The sequence below is a fragment of the Vipera ursinii genome, assembly GCF_947247035.1.
Source record: "Vipera ursinii genome assembly, chromosome: 2".
Taxonomy (NCBI): Eukaryota; Metazoa; Chordata; class Lepidosauria; order Squamata; family Viperidae; genus Vipera; species Vipera ursinii.
In genome coordinates this window covers 5207573-5227462 of record NC_139513.1, presented here as the reverse complement: position 1 = coordinate 5227462, position 19890 = coordinate 5207573, and the positions used below count along the sequence as shown (strand labels likewise).

The window sequence follows — 19890 nt, the reverse complement described above, 5'->3', positions numbered from 1 at the left end:
GAGCCCCTCATCCATATCTCTACTTATTTGTGTTCTTAAATTTCCTGGATCTGGTCTCAATTTGGGAATTTGTTCCTCTATCTTCTCCAGAATGGGCTGTTTCCTTATCTTGTCTGGTATATGTCAAACCCCTCGTCTCCGCCGGGAATAACAAGCACTCAGGAAAAACCACGACGAAGTACGGATGACTGCAGAGAGCACCTTTAATGTCAGGATCTCCAAGCATTAACAAAGTCAGCGTTGGGAGTTACTCACCCCCAACGCGCCTTTTATACTCTGCTGATAATTAGGCAACAACTCCACCCATTAACCCCGCCCTCTCCCCGCGCAGGCCAGCACCCGCCTGAGCTGCGTAAATACCCCGCCCCAATCCCGTCACCCCACACCCTACCTCTTCCCCTGCTACTGTGGACCACATAATTCGAAGAAAGGTACAATCCCAGCACCCCCCTCCCCCATAACCGAAAGTCCTCGCTGTGCTCCCCTCCACCATCCCAGCGCCCCGTATTGTTCCCGCAGCCGCGCTGTGTGAGCGTAATTGTAGAGCCCCCCTGGGCTACCGCCGGTGGAGGCGGCCGAGGCTTCGCAAGCCCCGCGTGGTCACTGTCGCTCGAACTCAGCCGCCGCACAGCTGACCGCCGTGAGGACCTGTAGCTGTTTCTAGCCACAGGTGTCCCTGGCCCTCCCGCAGCCGGTGGAGCCGCGCGACCGTCAACAATCATTTCCGACCGCCTCCCGGCTCTCCGTGCCGGCACGAGCTCCCCGCGGCTGCGCGTAGTCATTCCCGGCCGCCTCTCAGCTGTTCTTGCCAGCGCGGGCTCCTTTCGGCCGTTTTTAGTGCTCTCCAGCTGCCTCGAAGCCGTTCCTGCCGGCGCGGGCCCGTCTCGGCCGTTCGTAGTGCTCTCCGGCCGCCTCTCAGCTGCTGACGCGGCTGCGGGCTCGGCGTTCGCCTGCCGGACAGCTGGTGAGTTCGGGCGCGGCTGGACAGGGCGGGTAATTCCGTTTGTGCTCCCCTGGTCCCTTCTGTAATGTCGAGCCCAAAGGGCTTGACAGTATACTCTTTAGCTGTTGTTTCCTGGGTTACTTCCTCTTGGCTTTTATTTTTGTTATCACCCTCACCCTCCTGGTCACTAGGATTAATATAGGTCTCTGGAAAGTCTTGTGCTTCTTGTATAGTTTCCAGTCGTAACCTCTGCTCTTGCCAAGTAAAGGTCAGGCCTTCGGGTAGGAGCCAACGATAGCGTATCCCATCTTTCCTCAGCCATGTGAGAAAATCATATTTCCTCCGAGTATCTTGTACCCGTTTTGGAAGTTGAGGCAGAACTGTCAATCGATTGCCTTTATAGATAAAAGCTTGGTCTCGTTTTCCAAAGTACTTTGTCTCTCAGTGTCGTCCTGGTAAATCAAACATGAATCTCTCTTGGGAGCTTATTATGTCGAGCGTAGCTAGCTAGCTCGAAAGACGTCATCAATATCTCTTGAGACGTCTCCATGATCCCTTCCAGTAATTCCTGCCACAATCACTCCCATCAATACATCCAAACACTCTCCTCAGGGACGTTCTGAAACCATAGAAAATTACCGGAACGGTCCATTTCGAGGAAGATAATCTCTTCCTTGATTTTTTTATTGGCCAAGGCATATCGAAGTTCATGTCACTCCATTTTGCAGGTCACCTTCTCGTCTCAGTAGCTTGGATCCGTTCCTCGTGATTAGATAGGGTATTTTGAACTTCCTCAAATTTTGCATGAAACTGCCGTGTTTCATTAGTTAGCGTTTCAACCTTTTTATTTAGCTCTTCCAGAAACTTTGATGTTGACTCTTGATTCTTGATCAGCGTCTCTTGTATAGCTTGGAGCATATCTTGCGTATTCTGTGACGAAGTCACAGGTTTACCAGGAGTAGTCATGTCCTCTGACAATCGTCATAGTGCCGTGGAAGTAGTAGCTGGAGGTGGAACTAAGGAAGTCGTGAGTGCCTTCTTCTTCAAAGTAGTGGTTGTAGTAGCCATTTTGGATATCCCTAAAAAGTCCTTCCAGGTAATCATACAGCACCAAATAATTTTAAACAGTCTTACCACCTTCTAGCAAAAATCACTCTACTAGGCAAAGTTCTAAACTGGTCACTAGATGGCAGCAGACACCAGCTCCTCCAATTCCTCTTACACACAAAGCAAGGATGACAGCTTCTGCAATGGCGTCCTACGGGACAGGAAACATTAAAGTCAAATCAAAAAGGAAGCAAGGCACATAGAGTCCGTGGAGAATCACTTTCCCAAACAGCAGTAGTTCCAGATCATCAAAGTCACCAATCTTAAGGTAGGATTGAAATCTGATCGCAAAAAACCCTCTTAGTCCAAAGATGGTATTAATCTTAAAACTGCCACACAGTCTCTCTGCCACTTCACTCTGAGCGGGCTTCGGGGTTGGAAAGTAGTTATAAACTCCACTACCTTGTTGATTTGGCTTGAGTCAGGACGCCAAATCTCAGCACAATTTTACGTTTAAGCTGGGATGAATAAGGCTTCCTCACACAGTATAGCAGCAGCCTCTGGAGGCCATAGCAGGCATCCATTCACCACACCGGCACCGGGGAGGTTCTTCAGCAATTTCGTGCAGATTGCACTTTCGGCATGGAGCTGGAAAGCTCCCCTCCTTTCCGCCAAGCTTTCCCACTCGGCGGCGGCTTCAAAGAGGCTTCAAAGAAGCTGCCAGGCGTAGTGACTATGTTGAGGTAGCTACTGCTCCATTCTCTCCCTCTTTCCCTGAGGCGGCCATCTCTGGAAGTCCAGAAAGACGACTTTTTGAGCAGTTGTCAAGGCAATTATTCCTCACCACTTGAGCTTTTGGGGAAGAAACTCCTTATACTCTTATAGTCTTGGAACCTTATTAATAAACTCTTATGGCTTGTAATTGTCCCACAGCCTCCTTCCGTGTATTCCTTTTTCACTATCTGACCTAAACATCATGGCCAGCAATATGCAGTGCCATATTTCATTTCACCCAGGGGGACAAACCTACTTCAGGGGATCAATTTCTGATTTCTTTTTATCTAGTGCAGCCCTTGAATTCAGATCAACTCATTAAGAATCAATTAGCCAGGAAATACCAAGCAAAAAAGATGAAGAAAGAGTCAAGACTTCAACAGAATAGAAATAAGATGTAAAACAGAAAAGGATATAGGGCTGATTATAGAAAAAGGGAGATTCTTTCACTGAGTTGTCACCACAGAAATATAGACAACAAAGAGGACAAATAAACTGGTCTGAAGGAATCCCTAAAGCATATATTGCTAGAGTAGAGTGGAATGGAATGGAATGGAATGGAATGGAATAGAATAGAATAGAATAGAATAGAATAGAATAGAATAGAATAGAATAGAATAGAATAGAAATTATTTTATTGACTAAGTGATTGGATGCAGAAGGAATTATTCTCCGGTGCATCAGCTCTCAATTGTACATAAAAGCAACAAATGATAAATGATTGTAATCATAAAATACAATCATAAATCATAAGATACAACAATCAGTGACAGTCATAGGATACTAAATAATCAACACAAATTATAATGGATACTAAAAAGCAACATAAATCATGAGATACAAACAACAAAGTTATAGTCATAAGAAGCTATGGAAATAGGCAATACGAAAAATGAGAGGGATAATGGTAATACAGCCCAACTAGGTGGTTTGACATCCAAGGGCATAAGACAGTGTTGTTTAGCAGTGATAGCATGGGGAAAAAAACTGTCCTTGCGTCTGGTTGTTTTGGTGTGCAAATGCCCTATTGCGTTGTCTTGGAAGAAGTTGAAACAATTTGTGTCCAGGATGTGAGGGGCCTATAAATATTTTCAGTCTTCTTTCTGGCTTGTGCAGTATGTATTTAATAACTATATAAACATGTATAATGCGAGAGAGCTCAATGGCAGGCATCCGGCCAGTAAATTTATTATTAATTTATTATTAAATAATAATTTATTATTTAATTTATTATTAAATTTACTGGCTGAACGCCTTTGCCCTCGCTCTCCCTCACGCCATATATGTTTATTATTAAATATATTAAATTTACTGGCTCAATGTCTGTACTCTCGGACCTTGTCCGCAAAAACAAAACAAAACAAAACAAAACAAAAACATGCGCAGAAGATCTTTGCCAGCCCTCGGTACCGAGCAGAGGACAGGAGAGAAGGTAGTTGCCTTATGAGGCGCTCTAACCAAGAGCAGTAAACCAAGGGGCTTATAGTGTTTTGCCTCTCTAGGAAGCAGCCCTCTGACCGAGATTCTGTGGGGGTAGAAGGCGGGGAAAGTTTTGGCGGGAGCGACTCGCAGCTGTTTTTCTCCGCCTCAGTAGCTCTGAGGAAGCGGAGTCCCGCCCCTTCTCGCCCCCCCCCCTTGAAACCGGGCGGGGGAGGGTCCGCCGTGACCGAGGGCCGCCTCAGAGGGAGCTTCTCCCATTCCGGCTGAGCCGAAGCGGGAGGCCGGATGGAGGCCCCGGGGTCTCCGGGGGCAGGAGAAGCAGCGGCCCTTCAAGCGGGCAGCGGAGACCGCGGCACGAGCGGCCTCCCCGAGGACCCCCGCAGCTCCGAGGCCGAGCGCCGACACTTCCGCAGCTGCTGCCCCCGGGAGGACGAGGGCCCGCGGGCGCTCTGCAACCGCCTGCACCGGCTGTGCCGCGGGTGGCTGCGGCCCGAGCGGAGCGGCAAAGCCGAGATGCTGGACCGGGTGGTGCTGGAGCAGCTGCTGGCCCTGCTGCCCCCGGAGCTGGCGGGCTGGCTGTGGGAGTGCGGGGCGGAGAGCTGCGCCCAGGCGGTGGCCCTGGCCGAGGGCTTCCTGCTCGGCCCGCCGCCCTTCTCCGCCCCCCGGGAGCCCCCCGGAGAAGGCCGGCAGGTGAGACGAGTTGACCCTGAGGGATGCCTGGCGGAGGGGAGCGCTGATAGATTTAGCCTGTCAGTAAGAAATCACAGATATGAAGACGAAATCAGCGCCAGGTTTTCAGCAGCTCCTAATATTTTCAAGTTTGCTTCTTTTTCAAGCAAACGCTTCTGTTTCACACTGGTAAAAAATTCCATGGGAGGAATTAGATGTTGAAAACTTACATTTTCCCCCCTCGTAGTTATTATTATGTTTTTGGAAGAAGCCGGAAACTAGGACAAGTATACAGTATTACATAGCTGCAATTTAGTACAAAGAAGCGACAAGCAATGACAAAAAAGTTGTTAAATAAATAACCTTTATTGTTACTTTTTACTGTGGGCACTGGCCCACATTAAAAATGATATTCTGTTGCCTGTTCTCAAAAGAAAGTATCCATCTAGCCATACACATACATAACACACGTATGCACATGCTACATACATATACATTTATATGTCTCTGTGCATGTATATATACATGCATATATGTGTGTGTGTGTGTATACACACATATGTATACATATATATATATGCATGTATATATACATACACACATACAATCACTACATTTTTAATACATAGTGGGAAGAGGAATCTTGAAAGTTCACATTGATGCTATATGACTGAATCTAGATGTTCTGCTTCGAATACCACAAAGCCTCCTCCCAAAAGATAACAAGGAAATAAAAGATGAAAGATATATACAAATCCAATTTAGCTATTATTTGAAAACATGTTAGGGAGCAAAAAGATGGAGAGTTGTTTTCCCTTCCTTTTCAAGCCTTTTGGCTCCAGTAAGCACAATTGCTTGGGAAAGCAATGATACAGGAGCCAAACCATATAAATGCCTGGAGTGTGGAAAGAAATGGCTGCAGTTCAGGCACCCTGCTGAGATGAGGTTTAGCATTTGTTCAATGAAAGTGGTAATCTTGGGAGAAAGGCCCATTTTTATATTTCATCAAAGAGATCTCAGCATAAAAGAGATCTCAGACTATAATCAGATTAGGAGGAAAGTTGTACATTATTAAATTTGTTGTTTCTCATTACACTTTGATCTTTGTTTGGAGCCTACTCTGATTTGTGCTTCTGAACTGCAGAAGGCAGAATGTGAAGGATGGATATGATATCCTTCCCATGCATTGCAATGGAAATTCTCTAGTTCAGCTCATTCTTTCTATATATTGTAGATAACTTTAAAACATTTATAATTAAACCAGATTAGGAATTTGAGGTCAGAAAAAATGAAGTATTCAAATTGCTTTTATTGACAGTCACAATGTTTTCAAGGAGTCCATTTCACCACCAAAAGCATATCAATTTTGATCCCAAAATCTCTGAACTGCCATGCTGATGGTCTCCTCACTGGAAGGGGCACAGAAAATCCACACCAAATGGAATGAGAGATTAATTCTCTTGCTCTAGAAATAAAAGTCCCCAAATCTAAAGAAAATATTTCAGTAACAAAATATAAAACAGGATAAGTACATCCACATAGAATGAAAGGCCACACTTGTCAAGTGAAGGGGAGAAGATCAAAAAGCAGCTCCTGATTATCAGGAAAAGAAGAAATAAAAAGAAGCAATGAAGTATTTCACAAAAGTGGCTGGCATTTATCCAGAAATCAGCCATCTACAGAATAGGAGTTCTCAAGTTCTTACATTTTGATTTGGGTTGGAAAAGTACAATTGGAGAAGAAAAAGGTAAGGCAAGCAAATTGATATGGTTACAGTTATTTGAAAGTGGATCGTAAATCTGGCTGTTCTTTTCAGTTGCAGGAGCCATTCATGAGGGAGATCTCAGCAGAACTCCAGGGAAGAGGAGATCAAGCCAGTCCTTGTAAAGAGCTTCCTTTCAGGAGGATCCAACTGGGGATGCCCTGCCAGGAAAGTGTAGGTTTCTTGTAAGAAGTTTAGACTTCTTTTGGTTCATGAGTTACTTTGATAACCAAATTTTGAGTGGTGAACATGGTGTCTCCATAAAATGATCCAGGGAGTTTCACTCATTCAACTTTCAAGATTGTTCTGGGATGCAAACGAAGGGTTGGAAGAGTTGAAGGCGTGCCATTCTACAACTTGGCTGCCTCTAAGCTAGTTTTGGTGTCTTTACAAAAGCAGCATGGGGGAGATGGAGGGGGATGTTTCAGCCCTAAAGACTTATGTAGAACTGTAGGGCCTATGTCTGTCCTAGAAAAAATAGTCTATAATTGTCTCTTGTGAAGCTGTGTTTTCTGTTTTAGAAATAAGAAAATATAAGAGACGATTGTCTGCTGGAGAAGATTTTTGTTTTCTTTTTAGGACTCTGAGGAAGTGGCTGTGGACTTCACAGAGGAGGAGTGGGCACTGCTAGATTCTGGCCAGAAGGCCTTGTGCAAGGAAATCATGCTGGAGGTTTCTAGGAATATAGCCACTCTGGGTAAGGACCCTCTTTGCTTTGTGTTCCATTCATTGGGAAAGGTGTTTTCAGTGGGAGGTAAACAGGGACGATACCTGCATTCAGTTGCATAAGGTGGTCAGAACTCTACCTAGCTATGAACTTTAAAAGCCCTCCAAATCTCAGGAAATTCAGGATCAGAATGTTTAGTGTGTAACTAATATCCAGTGGAGGAGCCATGGCCACAAAGAGGCCCGTACACTTCCTCTTGATTCTGCACCACCAGGGCCACCCTGGATGACAGATCAGCCAAGGCACTTCTTGGGCAATTTTGTTCAAGGTTGTCACCATAACAACTCTTCTGCAACATAACTAAGACCTTGGCAGAAATGCTTACCATGACTTTGGGAAAAGCCTTAGATGCTCCATGGAAATTCCTGGACTGATTGACCTATCAACAGCAAAGCTTTTGGGTTGAAAAATCCCTTGGATACGATTAGAGTCTCCTGGATAAATCCCCCCCCCAATATCTCCTCATTTGACACATGGCTGGTACCTAGCCTAATGCTCAGATGGGTATATTTTTTGACTGGGGGATACCCCCATTTGCCATCATTATAAATTCTAATGAGAATCTCTCTCTCCCCCCCCCCCTCTCTCTCTTTCTTTCTTTCTTTCTTTCTTTCTTTCTTTCTTTCTTTTTCTTTTTGTCCCAAGCAAGCGATGGTGATGCTGATGAGCTGGAGAATGGGAATGACAAGCAGCCAAAGTTATTGACGCTACAAAGAGCAGTGTCTGCAAAGAGCCATTGCTTCTCTTTTACTTTACATAAAATACTGGATAAGAAACACAAACCACAAAGGTTTGCAAACTATGAGAGGGATTTCAGTCTAAGCAAAAAGTTGAAACTATGCCTGAAGTGTGGAAAGAGCTTCAGTAACAAGAGTAATCTTTATCACCATCAGAGGATCCACAAAGGAAAGAAACCATATAAATGCATAGAGTGTGGAAAGACTTTTACTCAAAAAGGCCATCTTATTTGTCATGAAAGGATCCACACAGGTGATAGACCTTATAAATGTACAGAATGTGGAAAAGCCTTCAGTACAAACTGTAATCTGAGTCGCCATCAGCGGATCCACACAAGTGAAAAACCATATAGTTGCAAGGAGTTTGGAAAAACATTCATGGAGAGTAGTGATATTATTTCCCATCAAAGGATTCACACAGGAGCCAAACCATATAAATGCCTGGAGTGTGGAAAGAGCTTTATTGTCAATAGAGATCTTACTCAACATCAAAGATTTCATGGAGTGGATAAGCCATATAAATGCTTGGAGTGTGGAAAGAGCTTCACTCAGAAAGGAAAACTTAATTCTCATAAAAGGATCCACACAGGAGAGAGACCATATAAATGCATGGAATGTGAAAAGAGCTTTATTGACAAATGGTCCCTTATTGTCCACCAAAGGATTCACACAGGGGAAAGACCATATAAATGCATGGAGTGTGGAAAAAGCTTTCGTCGGAACTCAGAACTTATTCATCATAAGAGGATCCACACTGGGGAGAAACCATTTAAATGCATGGAGTGTGAAAAGAGCTTTGCTCGGAAAGGATGTCTAACTAATCATGAAAGGATCCACACAGGGGAGAGACCATATAAATGCACAGAATGTGGAAAGGGCTTCATTACAAGGCGAAATCTGATTCACCATCAGAGGATCCACACTATTGAAAAACCATATAGTTGCAAGGAGTGTGGAAAGAGATTCACTGAGAGTGGTGATATTATTTCCCATCAAAGGACTCACACGGGGGACAGACCATATAAATGTCTGCAATGTGGAAAGAGCTTTTTTTACAACAGTGATCTTACTCGACATCAAATGTTTCATACAGCAGACAAACCATATAAATGCTTGGAGTGTGGAAAGAGCTTCACTCAGAAAGGAAACCTTAAATCTCATATAAGGATTCACACAGGAGAGAAACCATATAAATGCATGGAGTGTGGAAAGAGCTTTCTGGACAACTCGCGCCTTACTTTACACCAAAGGATGCACACAGGGGAAAAACCGTATAAATGCATGGAGTGTGGAAAAAACTTTTGTTGGAACACAGAACTTATTCATCATAAGATGATCCACACTGGGGAGAGACCATATAAATGCATGGAGTGTGGAAAAACCTTTGTTTGGAAAGGACATCTTACTTCTCATAGAAGGATTCACACAGGGGAGAAACCATATAAATGCAAAGTGTGTGGAAAGAGTTTTGCTCAGAAAGGATGTCTTACTCGACACCAGAGGATTCACACAGGGGAAAAACCATATAAATGCACAGAATGTGGAAAGAGCTTTGCTTGGACAGGACATCTTTATTCTCATAAAAAGACCCATTCAGTGGAGAGACCATATAAATGCTTGGAGTGTGGAAAAAGCTTTAACTGGAGGAGAGATCTTATTCATCATAAAAGGATCCACACTGGGGAGAGACCATACAAGTGCATGGAGTGTGGAAAACAATTTACTCAGAAAAGTGCTCTTATAAATCATGAAAGAATCCATACAGGGGAGAGACCGTATAAATGCACAGAGTGTGGAAAAAGCTTTACTCAAAGTGGGCCACTTAATTCTCATAAAAGGATCCACATGAAATCTCCATAAATGCATGTAGTGTGGAGAAAGCTTTAACAATCACAAGACATTTACTGATGAAAGAATTCACACTGGGGAAAATCCATATAATGCATGGAGTGTGGATATAGCTTTGCTGGGAAAGAACATCTTACTCATCATGAAAGGATCCATGCAGGGAGGAAATGGACAAAGTGGAAAATCCTCCAGTGGAAACACCATTAGATGATCCACACTGGAGAAATCATGTAAATGCAGGGAGTGCGGACAGAGCTTGACTCGTGAAGGACACCATAATTCTCATAAAAAATGCACACATAAAAAACCATATAAATCCATGGAAGGAGCTTCAGAATAATCTTGGTCTCAAATATTTGAATTCATTAAGAGCAGCCAGGTCTTCCCTTCCCTACTTTGACCTACATTTTTCTTCTCCCTTCCCATATGGAAAAAGGGATGCAAAATAAGAATTAAGCTGTTCAGTTTTCTCCTTACTGCCTATCACCACCTCACTATCATTTGCAAAGGGAGGACTGAGGGCTTACTTAAAGGTAAAGGTTCCCCCGCACATGCATGCTAGTTGTTTCCAACTCTAGGGGCTGGTGCTCATCTCTGTTTCAAAGCCGAAGAGCCAGCGCTTGTCTGAGGGTGTCTCCATGGTCATGTGGCCAGCTTTGACTGGATGGTGGGGAGTGGAAGGATTTATACTCCTTGCAGACAGCTGGTCATTTGCATTCTTTTAGAGAGTCGTTGAGACCACTTGGAGGTTTACCTGTATCCTCAGGGTCACCTGAGTAGTGCAAATGTGTGTGGAGCCTTCTTGGCTGCAGGATGTTTTCTGCCCTGGGTCCCTTCACTGTTGAACATAGGCGCAGGCTGCTGGGGACAATTCTGTGTTGCCTGCATCTCAAACTGAACTACAGATGGTTCCTGTAGTCTGCAATGTTTTCTGGAAATCGCAACAGTCCCAGTTCTGGTTTAATAACCAGGGGTACCTGTAAAATGATTGCTAGGTCCTGTCCAATTCTTGATACTTTGGGGGGGGGGGGAGTTTGCTCAGTACACATCTCTTTAATAGGTAGCCAGGAAGGGGCCTCTGTTGGAAGCCGAGCTCCTGTTTCCAGTGTAATACAGCAGATCTCCAAAGTTTTTCCCCCCCAGATCTTCCTCAGTCAGTTTTTTTCTGGTCTTCTTCATTGATGTGTGGGACATCAGGCACCCAGAGAAGGAAATATTAAAAGGGCAGGAAAATATATTTCCACAAAGGATCTTAAAGAAGCAAAAAAGCATGCCCAGTTTTCTTAATTATCCCAAGTTTTCCTCCCCCAAGCAGAAACCAGCTCTGTAAAAATGCAGATGTAAATCCAGGAAATTTGGAGGCCCCCAGCTAGAAGATTAAGAAGACAGATACTTAAAATCTACATACCACACCCAAACTCTAAGACAGGACATAATAGGATTAACCCACAGATGCCAAAGGGCACACTCAGACTCAGGTCAGAATACATGACATAGGAAATACAAAACCTCAAACAGGAACAGGAAACAACTCCAAACAAAAGCCCCAGAGGGTATAAAAACCCACTCCCTACATGTTCTCACTCTTTTTTTTTCAAAGCCATCCTTCTGTCTCACTCTCCTCTTCAATAAACTGCAACCTTCTTTCCAAAGCAGTTGCCATGTTGTTTATTCCTGCCTTGGACTGAACCATGATGAAGACTTTTCCTTCAACAGATGAGTGCTAGCTTGTCTCATTCTGTAGAAAGCCATACCTCACATCTAACATGTCAACCCTGTCTTGACTTGAACCTTTCAGCAAGAATGAACCTTGACTCCCATTTGTTGAGAAAGATAAAGGTAAAGGTTCCCCCGCACATGGGTGCTAGTTGTTTCTGACTCTAGGGGCCGGTGCTCATCTCCGTTTCAAAGCCAAAGAGCCAGCGCTTTTCCAAGGACGTCTCCATGGTCATGTGGCTGGCATGACTAGACGCCAAAGGCGCACGTAACGCTGTTACCTTCCCACCATAGTGGTCCCTATTTTTCTGCTTGCATTTTTATATGCTTTTGAACTGCTAGGTTGGCAGAAGCTGTGACAAGTAACGCGCTCACTCTGTTACTAAAGTTTACTAAAGGTCAAGTGATACACAGTAAAACAGCCCGATCTGAAGTTTGCAGACCAAATTCTGCAGTAGAATTCCTCCATTTCCAGGATCCTCCTGGTTGCGACTCTGGATCATCCAATCATGTTCAAACTAGATGTTGTTGGAATGGTCATCCTTGGTATGCAGCTACATTCCTTCTCAGGCAGTTGCCCTTGAGTTCCTATCTCCTGCTAGCATACAGAGCAGCAGAATCCTCCTTCCCCCTCCCCTTCGGTTTCCTCTCTCCCCTATATTTCATGGCAGACTGGCACCGAAGCAAAAAAGTAAGGCACGTGTGAGATGGCAGTTCTGCTGTCTCACCAACATGAAGCCTAATTTGAATCCAAAACATGAAATGTGAAAATGTATTCTTACACGGGATTATTCTAAATGGCTTAGAACTTCTTCAATGTCTTTAGGACTTTTTGAAAAGGAAAACATGTCATAAATAGCATTGACTATGCTATGCCTTTGATTGTGTGGATCACAACAAACTGGCAAGTTCTTAAAGAGATGGGAGTACCAGACCATCTTGTTTGTCTCTTGAGAAACCTATATGTGGGCCAAGAAGTAACAGTGAGAACTGGACACGGAACCACTGATTGGTTCAAAACTAGGAAAGGAGTCCGGCAAGGCTGTGTACTGTCGCCCTGCCTATTTAACTTATATGCAGAGCACATCATGAGAAAGACAGGGCTAGATGAATAAAAAATTGGTATTAAGATTGCCGGAAGACATCTTGTTGCGGGTGAAGAAGGAGAGTGCAAAACTTGGGTTGAAACTTAACATTAACAAAACCAAGATCATGGCATCCGGCCCTCTTAATTCCTGGCAAATAGATGGGGAAGAAATGGAGGTAGTGACAGATTTTATTTTCCTGGGCTCCAAGATCACCGCAGATGGGGACTGTAGCCAAGAAATTAAAAGACGCTCCTCGAGAGAAAAGCCATGGCAAATCTAGACAGCACACTAAAGAGCAGAGACATCACCCTGTCAACAAAAGTGCGTATAGTCAAGGCTATGGTCTTCCCAGTTGCAATTTAGATTTAGATTTTATTAGATTTAGATTTATGTATGGAAGTGAAAGTTGGACCATAAAAAAGGCTGATCGCTAAAGAATTGAGGCCTTTGAACTATGGTGCTGGAGAAGACTCCTGCGAGTCCCTTGGACTGCAAGGCCTTTGAACTACGGTGCTGGAGAAGACTCCTGTCAGTCCTAGAGGAGATTAACCCTGACTGCTCTTTAGAAAGCCAGATCCTAAAGCTAAAACTCAAATACTTTGGCCACAGAAGCAGTAGGCGTGATCTTAAATAGACTCCAGAATATGGTAGAGGACAGGAAGGCCTGGAGGAACGTTGTCCATAGGGTTGCGATGGGTCGGACACGACTTCGCAGCTAACAACAACAACAATTCTTCACTGCATCCAATCTGGTATGTATAGCATCAATGGTGTCTTTAATGGTGGTCATGCTGATTTATTTAAATTTATTGGTTGCTCAATTCCAGTGGGCCTTCCAATCTCCAGAATAAAAGTGGTTACATCTAGTAGGTACACCTAGTCTCTTCTTTAAAGTTCTGGTGCGGGCAATAAAAGTAGAATTTAAATGGTGATCAGGAAGTATGTCAACAGCTGTCCAACTTTTGGCTGGAAGCCCATGTGATATAAATATTATTTTAAGGAAGGTTGGTTATTTACCTACTGCCTTGAAATATTTTTTCTTTCAGCATAAGTGGGAGGCAGTTATTTTTCTTTAATCTGAGAGATCTGGGGGCAGGCTGATGAAGCAACCACAACAATTAATTACATTGCAAAAACTCCCTGTCCTTCACAATAGTCACATTTTCCTTGGCCAGGATGCAAAGCCAAGGGTAAATCTGTTTGTTTTTTTCCCCTTAACTGGCAGGCTTTCCTGGTTGTGTTGACAGATTGGTCACCTGTTTTACTGGAACTACAAGTCAATTTTAATCCTCCCCCCCTGGGGAGGGAGACCTGGGGATGAACATTGATATTATCACTGAAACTCGATGAAATGGAAGCTATGGTTATAATATTTTAGTAGAAGTGTATAATTTATTCAAAAGAAACAGATCCAACAAAAGAGTAGCAATACTGGAATTCATTCAGAGCAGTCAAGTCTTCCGTTGCCTGTTTTGACCTGCATTATTCTTCTCCCACCCCATAATGTGGAAAGAGAGATGCAAAATAGAAATTAAGTTCTTCACTTTCCTCCCTGTTGCTCATCACTATCTCACTATCTTTTCCAGCCAGAGGACTGATGGCTTCCTTGATTCCCCTCTTCTTGTTGTTGTTAGTTGCAAAGTCGTGTCCGACCCATCGTGATCCCATGGACAACATTCTTCCAGGCCTTCCTGCCCTCTACCATCTTCTGGAGTCCATTTAAGCTCATGCCTACTGGTTCAGTGACTCCATCCAGCCACTTCATTCTCTGTCGTCCCCTTCTTCTATTGCCCTCAATCTTTCCCAGCATTAGGCTCTTCTCCAGTGAGTCCTTCCTTCTCATTAAGTGGCCAAAGTATTTGAGTTTCAACTTCAGGATCTGGCCTTCTAAAGAGCAGTCACGGTTGATCTCCTCTAGGACTGACCGGTTTGATTGCTTTGCAGTCCAAGGGATTTGCAGGAGTCTTCTCCAGCACCATAGTTCAAGTTGTAAGCTTAGATGTACAGAATAGTTACAACCACAACTATTTACTTTGACATAATTTGTAAGTATTAGCAGTACTTTCTTCTGCATGCCTTGTCCCCAAAACATATTTGGGAATTAAAACACAAAGCATCCCAAGTTTTGGGCCTTGTGTTTAGCCAAACTATAGAACTTATGTAAAACTTTTATTTTACCCGAAGTAATAAAAAAATAAATTCATTTTTCTGAATTCAAGATACATAATTAAATCAACAGAGAGCCAGTTTCTTATACTACTGACCACTAGGAGCCAGACTAAGATAACTTCCATGCTCTTAAAACCCCTCATGCATACGTTGTAGCTCTCAGATTTGATAGACTTTTGCACTATGTTCTGCACGCATAGGTAAAGATGGGTGAAAAGGTTAATTTTCAAACCTAAATCATTCTTCCAATTTCTAAGCTTTCTTTTTATTTTTGACCAGCCAATGTTGTTTGTTATGATTGATTTTAAAATGAAATATTAGCCTTTAATACACAGAAGTCCCCCAATAACTTCTGCTAATAGCATATTCTATTCTTCACTGCAAATTTGGAAAACTCAACAGTGGCCACAGGACTGGAAAAGATCAGTTTACATTCCAATTCCAAAGAAAGGCAGTGCCAAAGAATGTTCAAACTCTCGCACCATTGCACTCATTTCTCATGCTAGTAAAGTTATGCTTAAAATCCTACAAGCTAGACTCCAGCAGTATGTGGATTGAGAACCACCAGAAGTACAGGCAGGATTTCAAAGAGGCAGAGGAACTAGAGATCAAATTGCCAACATACGCTGGATCATGGAGAAAGCTAGAGAGTTCCAGAAAAACATCTACTTCTGCTTCATTGACTATGCTAAAGCCTTTGATCCTGCAAGTCCCTTGGACTGCAAAGCGATCAAACCGGTCAGTCCTAGAGGAGATCAACCGTGACTGCTCTTTAGAAGGCCAGATGACAGAGAATGAGGTGGCTGGATGGAGTCACTGAAGCAGTAGGCGTGAGTTTAAATGAACTCCAGAAGATGGTAGAGGACAGGAAGGCCTGGAGGAACATTGTCCATGGGGTCATGATGAGTCGGACATGACTTCGCAGGTAACAACAACAACAAAGCTTACAACTACAATTGATGCCAAAATCTCTATTGATAAGTGATACATTTGTTATGTGAGTTTTTCCCCATTTTATGACCCCTCTGCCACAGTTGTTAAGCAAATCACTGCAGTTATTAAGTTGTAATGTGGTTAAGTGAACCTGGTTTCCCTGTTGATTTTGCTTGTCAGAAAGCTGCAAAAGTTGATCACATGATCCATCATAAATATGAGCCAGTTGCCAAGCATCTGAATTTTGATCATGTGACCATGGGGATGCTGCCATGGTCATAAGTATAAAAAACAGTCATGTCACATTTTTCAGGGTCTGTCAAATCCCTCAGATCCTGTCTAATGTCAGGGCCCACTTCAAAACCTCATCCTAAGAAAGCAGAACTCGTGGAAGCAGTTTCTTCCAAAAGGAACTTTTAATAGGAGAAGTTTATAGCAGGCATAATAGACAGGATCTGAGGGTTTCCCACTCAGATCAATAAGTTAAAAGTGCCCCAAGCAAATCTTTTGTTAGGAAAAAAGGAGAGGCTGTGTGCAAATGGAATGAGTGCATGAAAGAATTGGATTTGGGAAACCAGCTGGTAAGGCCCTGTAAGCAAAGCCCACCTGTAGGAGGGGCTCATACTAGTGCACAAAGCAAAGGTCCTCCCAGACTCCTCCTGAGTCTGAAAACTGAAGGCAGGATGATAGAAGGAGGCTGTGTACCTGTTGTGGCAGGTCCTCCTTGGACCCCTTTTGGTCTGTAAAGTGGCAGCAGGGAGTTCTTTAGGTAGGAGGGGCCCGTACTTCGTTAGGGAACCGAAGTCCTCCTGGGCAATTTTTTTTAGTGCCCAAAACCTGACAGGCAGGGTGGCAGGGATAGTGTCGCTAAGAGTGGCTGAGAAGTGCCGCTAGGGACCTGACTAAGCTGACTGAACCCCACATCAGAAGGGGCACATAGTTAGCTGTAGTTCAAGGGTTGGAATTAGGTCACTTATTGGAGATTTGCTCGAGGTGTATGATGAGAGGCGAGTGCCCGTCCTGGATGATATGAAAAAGGAAGCAAGCAATACAAATTTGTGAAGAATGGGCTTTGCTCAGGCTTTTGCTGGGAAACCAATTTGGCTAAATAAAAGTACTTAAAGGGAAAATAAGAAATAGTGATTCTCTCTCTCTCTCTCTCTCTCTCTCTCTCTCTCTTTTTTTTTTCTTCTTCTTCTTCTTCTTCTTCTTCTTCTTCTTCTTCTTCTTCTTCTTCTTCTTCTTCTTCTTCTTCTTCTTCTTCTTCTTCTTCTTCTTCTTCTTCTTCTTCTTCGCAACCACATGGTATGATTTGTCCCTTCCCTAATTTGAGTTAACTGAAATTTATGGTGGGGTCATAAAACTAAGACTTCTGTTCCCCTTTTCTGTTCTCTTTTCCTTGTCTTTGCGTATATGTGTGTCAAAGTCTTTGTGTGAGAGGTAAATGTGACTGTTTATTGTCTCTAATCCAAAGAGAAAATTTTAAAATTCTGCTAGAAATTCTGATAAATATAGGCCACCAAAAGGAAATACCCTTACTCTGTTTGTCTGGCCAACAAACAGAGTGAAGAAAAATGTATTTGTTTGTTTGTTTTTTCTTTCTTCTTCCTTTCTCTCTCTGTACTCTTAAGAAAGTTATCAGGAGGGAATGTTTTAAGTTCATCTGCTGGAAAAGTTTCACTCTGGCATTTAGTCATGTGTTGTAAATGGGTTTTATCTGTCTATCCTTTTCCTGAAACATGACCAGCATTTTTCAAGTTGCAATTCCTTAAGTTCTAACATGTTGCAAATGTTCAAGTTCAGAAGTGAAACTTTTCATGTATGTTTTCTTACCAGAATCCAGTCTTTCTTTTGTCCTCATCTGGGATGTCCTCATTTTGTCTGCCTATCTGTTTATTTAACAACTGCAGTATTAATGCCTTTTCAAACTCTGCCTGGAAGCTACCCCCCTCCCAATTCTACTTTTCCTTTTCTTATCCTCTGTTCACCATGCCTTTGTCTGACACTCCTGGGAGAGTCCACCCAGAAAGGGGTGAGATCTTGCTCTCATGTCTTTCAGCCCTACACAGATGACCCCCCCCCCCATCCTTTGGAAGCAGAACACACTGACGGAGATGCTGCCTCCATCCATTTGTGCCATGGAATTGGGGTTTGAATCCAGCCATCCACTAAAAAGCCATCAAACAAAAAGAGTGGAACAGATATTCCCAAGTCCTACCATTCCCCCAAATGCCTGTGAAAGCTGCAGAGGAAGGAAGGAGTCCTGGAGACATTGGTCCCCATGTGAAGCCTCAGAAGAAAATTAGGAACACTATGGGGGGAGGGTGGAAACTCATTGTAAGATTTTCTTTCTTGCCCAATTTGTATTGTAATAAGCCAGTTGAATGTATTTATGGAGAGTTGGCATTTGGGAATAGTTGGCACAGCAAGTACTGAACACCTTGGACTTCTGTCTGGTGGGAGGGAAAATTTAACCAGAATGTTTGTATTGCCTGTTTGTATCAGTAGCTACACACACACACACACACACACACACACACACACACCCCATTCATATAATCATACTGAGTCTATCTCTTTCACCTACCTTCAGTAAAGCTCCAGCCTGATTCTTGCCCTGTGTCATTAAAACTTTGTAGAAACAACTTACATCAAAATTTCAAGGGGGAGGGAACCAGCCCTCCTCAGGAGATTTGCAATTCATATGCCCTGACTGAGGAAGTAGCAAAAAAGAGATCTCCAAACCTAAGCCCTGAATATCTTGCACTGGTGGACTCACATTGGGAGTCCTAGGGCTCACTATGTGCAATTTAAGAAAATGTAATAGTCTGGCTTGCATACTGGCTAACCCCAGTTGGACATTACAAGCCTGGATGCACTGAACTAAGAGCTAAGGCAGGAAACAACACTTGAAAATAGGCAGCCAGTAGTTATGTACTGAGGCAAACCATGGCTGTGAAGAATTTTGGGAGGAATATGCAAACCTGACTGGAAGCTCAAAGTGACATCCAATATTTGAAAATAATTGGCACAGAATATTGGAAACTATAAATTTCTTTTCCAACTAACAAAATGTTTGCCCTGAATTTTAGAACTTTATGGGTTGGAAGCTCCCCTTTTGGGAGCCACTGCAGGGATATTTTTCTGCTTGCCTCCATTAGTGTCCTCCCCTCTTTTTTTTTTTTTTGCATTAATAGCTTAAAGCTTGTTTACCAAGTCTCCCTGATTAGATCAATTTTAATCTTGTGCCAGTAAAAGTGTGTCACCCACACTATTATGGCACAAAGGGGGATTTGTAGGAAGTCAGTCCCCCAGAGAAAGAAATATTAAAAGGGCAGGAAAATATATTTCCTCAAAGGATCTTAAAGAGGTAGAAAAGCCTCTTAATAGCCCCAGGTCTCCCTCTCCCAAGCAGAAACCAGCTCTACAGAAATACAGATGTAAACCATGAGGAAGGTTGAAGCTAGAAAATTAAGAAGACAAAGTCATCTAAAATCTACATACCCCACCCAAACTCTCAGGACAAAATAGGTTTAACCCACAGATGCCAAAGGGACACAGGTCAAAATACCTGACACAGGAAATACAAAGCCTCAAACAGGAACAGGAAACAACTTCAAGAGCCCAGAGGGTATAAAAACCCACTTCCTACATGTGCTTTTTCTTTTTCTTCCAGAGCCATCTTTCTGTCTGGCTCTTCTCTTCAATAAACTGCAACCTTCTTTCTAAAGCAGTCACCATGTTGTTATTCCCGGCTTGGACTGAACCATGATGAAGACTTTTCCTTCAACAAAGTGAAGCCCCATCCGCTGGATGCAGGCAACACGTGAAACCCTGCCACTTCTGGTCCATGGAAAAACCTCTCTTCACAGAACTGGTCCCTGGTGCTCAAAAGATTAGGGGCCACTGATACAAAAGACCTGGCTGTAAACATCTATGTTACACAGGCTTTGAAGGAAACCTCCCCAGGTATTTTTTTCTGTGCAGAATAAAGTTGTGTTGCTTCACTCTTGCTCAATTGGCTTTCAAAACTGGCA

At 43.3% G+C, this 19890-nt stretch overlaps 1 protein-coding gene across 3 annotated transcripts; it reads left to right on the top strand.

Moving 5' to 3' along the window:
• Positions 1-1951: 1951 nt before the first annotated feature.
• Positions 1952-11756, top strand: LOC310635877 (uncharacterized protein). Of its 3 annotated transcripts, none has more exons than XM_083355224.1 (4): positions 1952-2318; positions 6690-6809; positions 7215-7332; positions 8008-11756. In XM_083355224.1, the coding sequence occupies exons 2-4, from the start codon at positions 6705-6707 to the stop codon at positions 9957-9959; spliced, it is 2175 nt and encodes a 724-aa protein (XP_083211350.1). In that variant the 5' UTR covers positions 1952-2318; positions 6690-6704; the 3' UTR covers positions 9960-11756. The 3 variants fall into 3 exon arrangements, with proteins under 3 accessions (XP_083211350.1, XP_083211348.1, XP_083211349.1); XM_083355222.1 differs by lacking the exon at positions 1952-2318 and adding an exon at positions 4466-4894; XM_083355223.1 differs by lacking the exons at positions 1952-2318; positions 6690-6809 and adding an exon at positions 4466-4894.
• The last annotated feature ends 8134 nt before the right edge of the window (positions 11757-19890 follow it).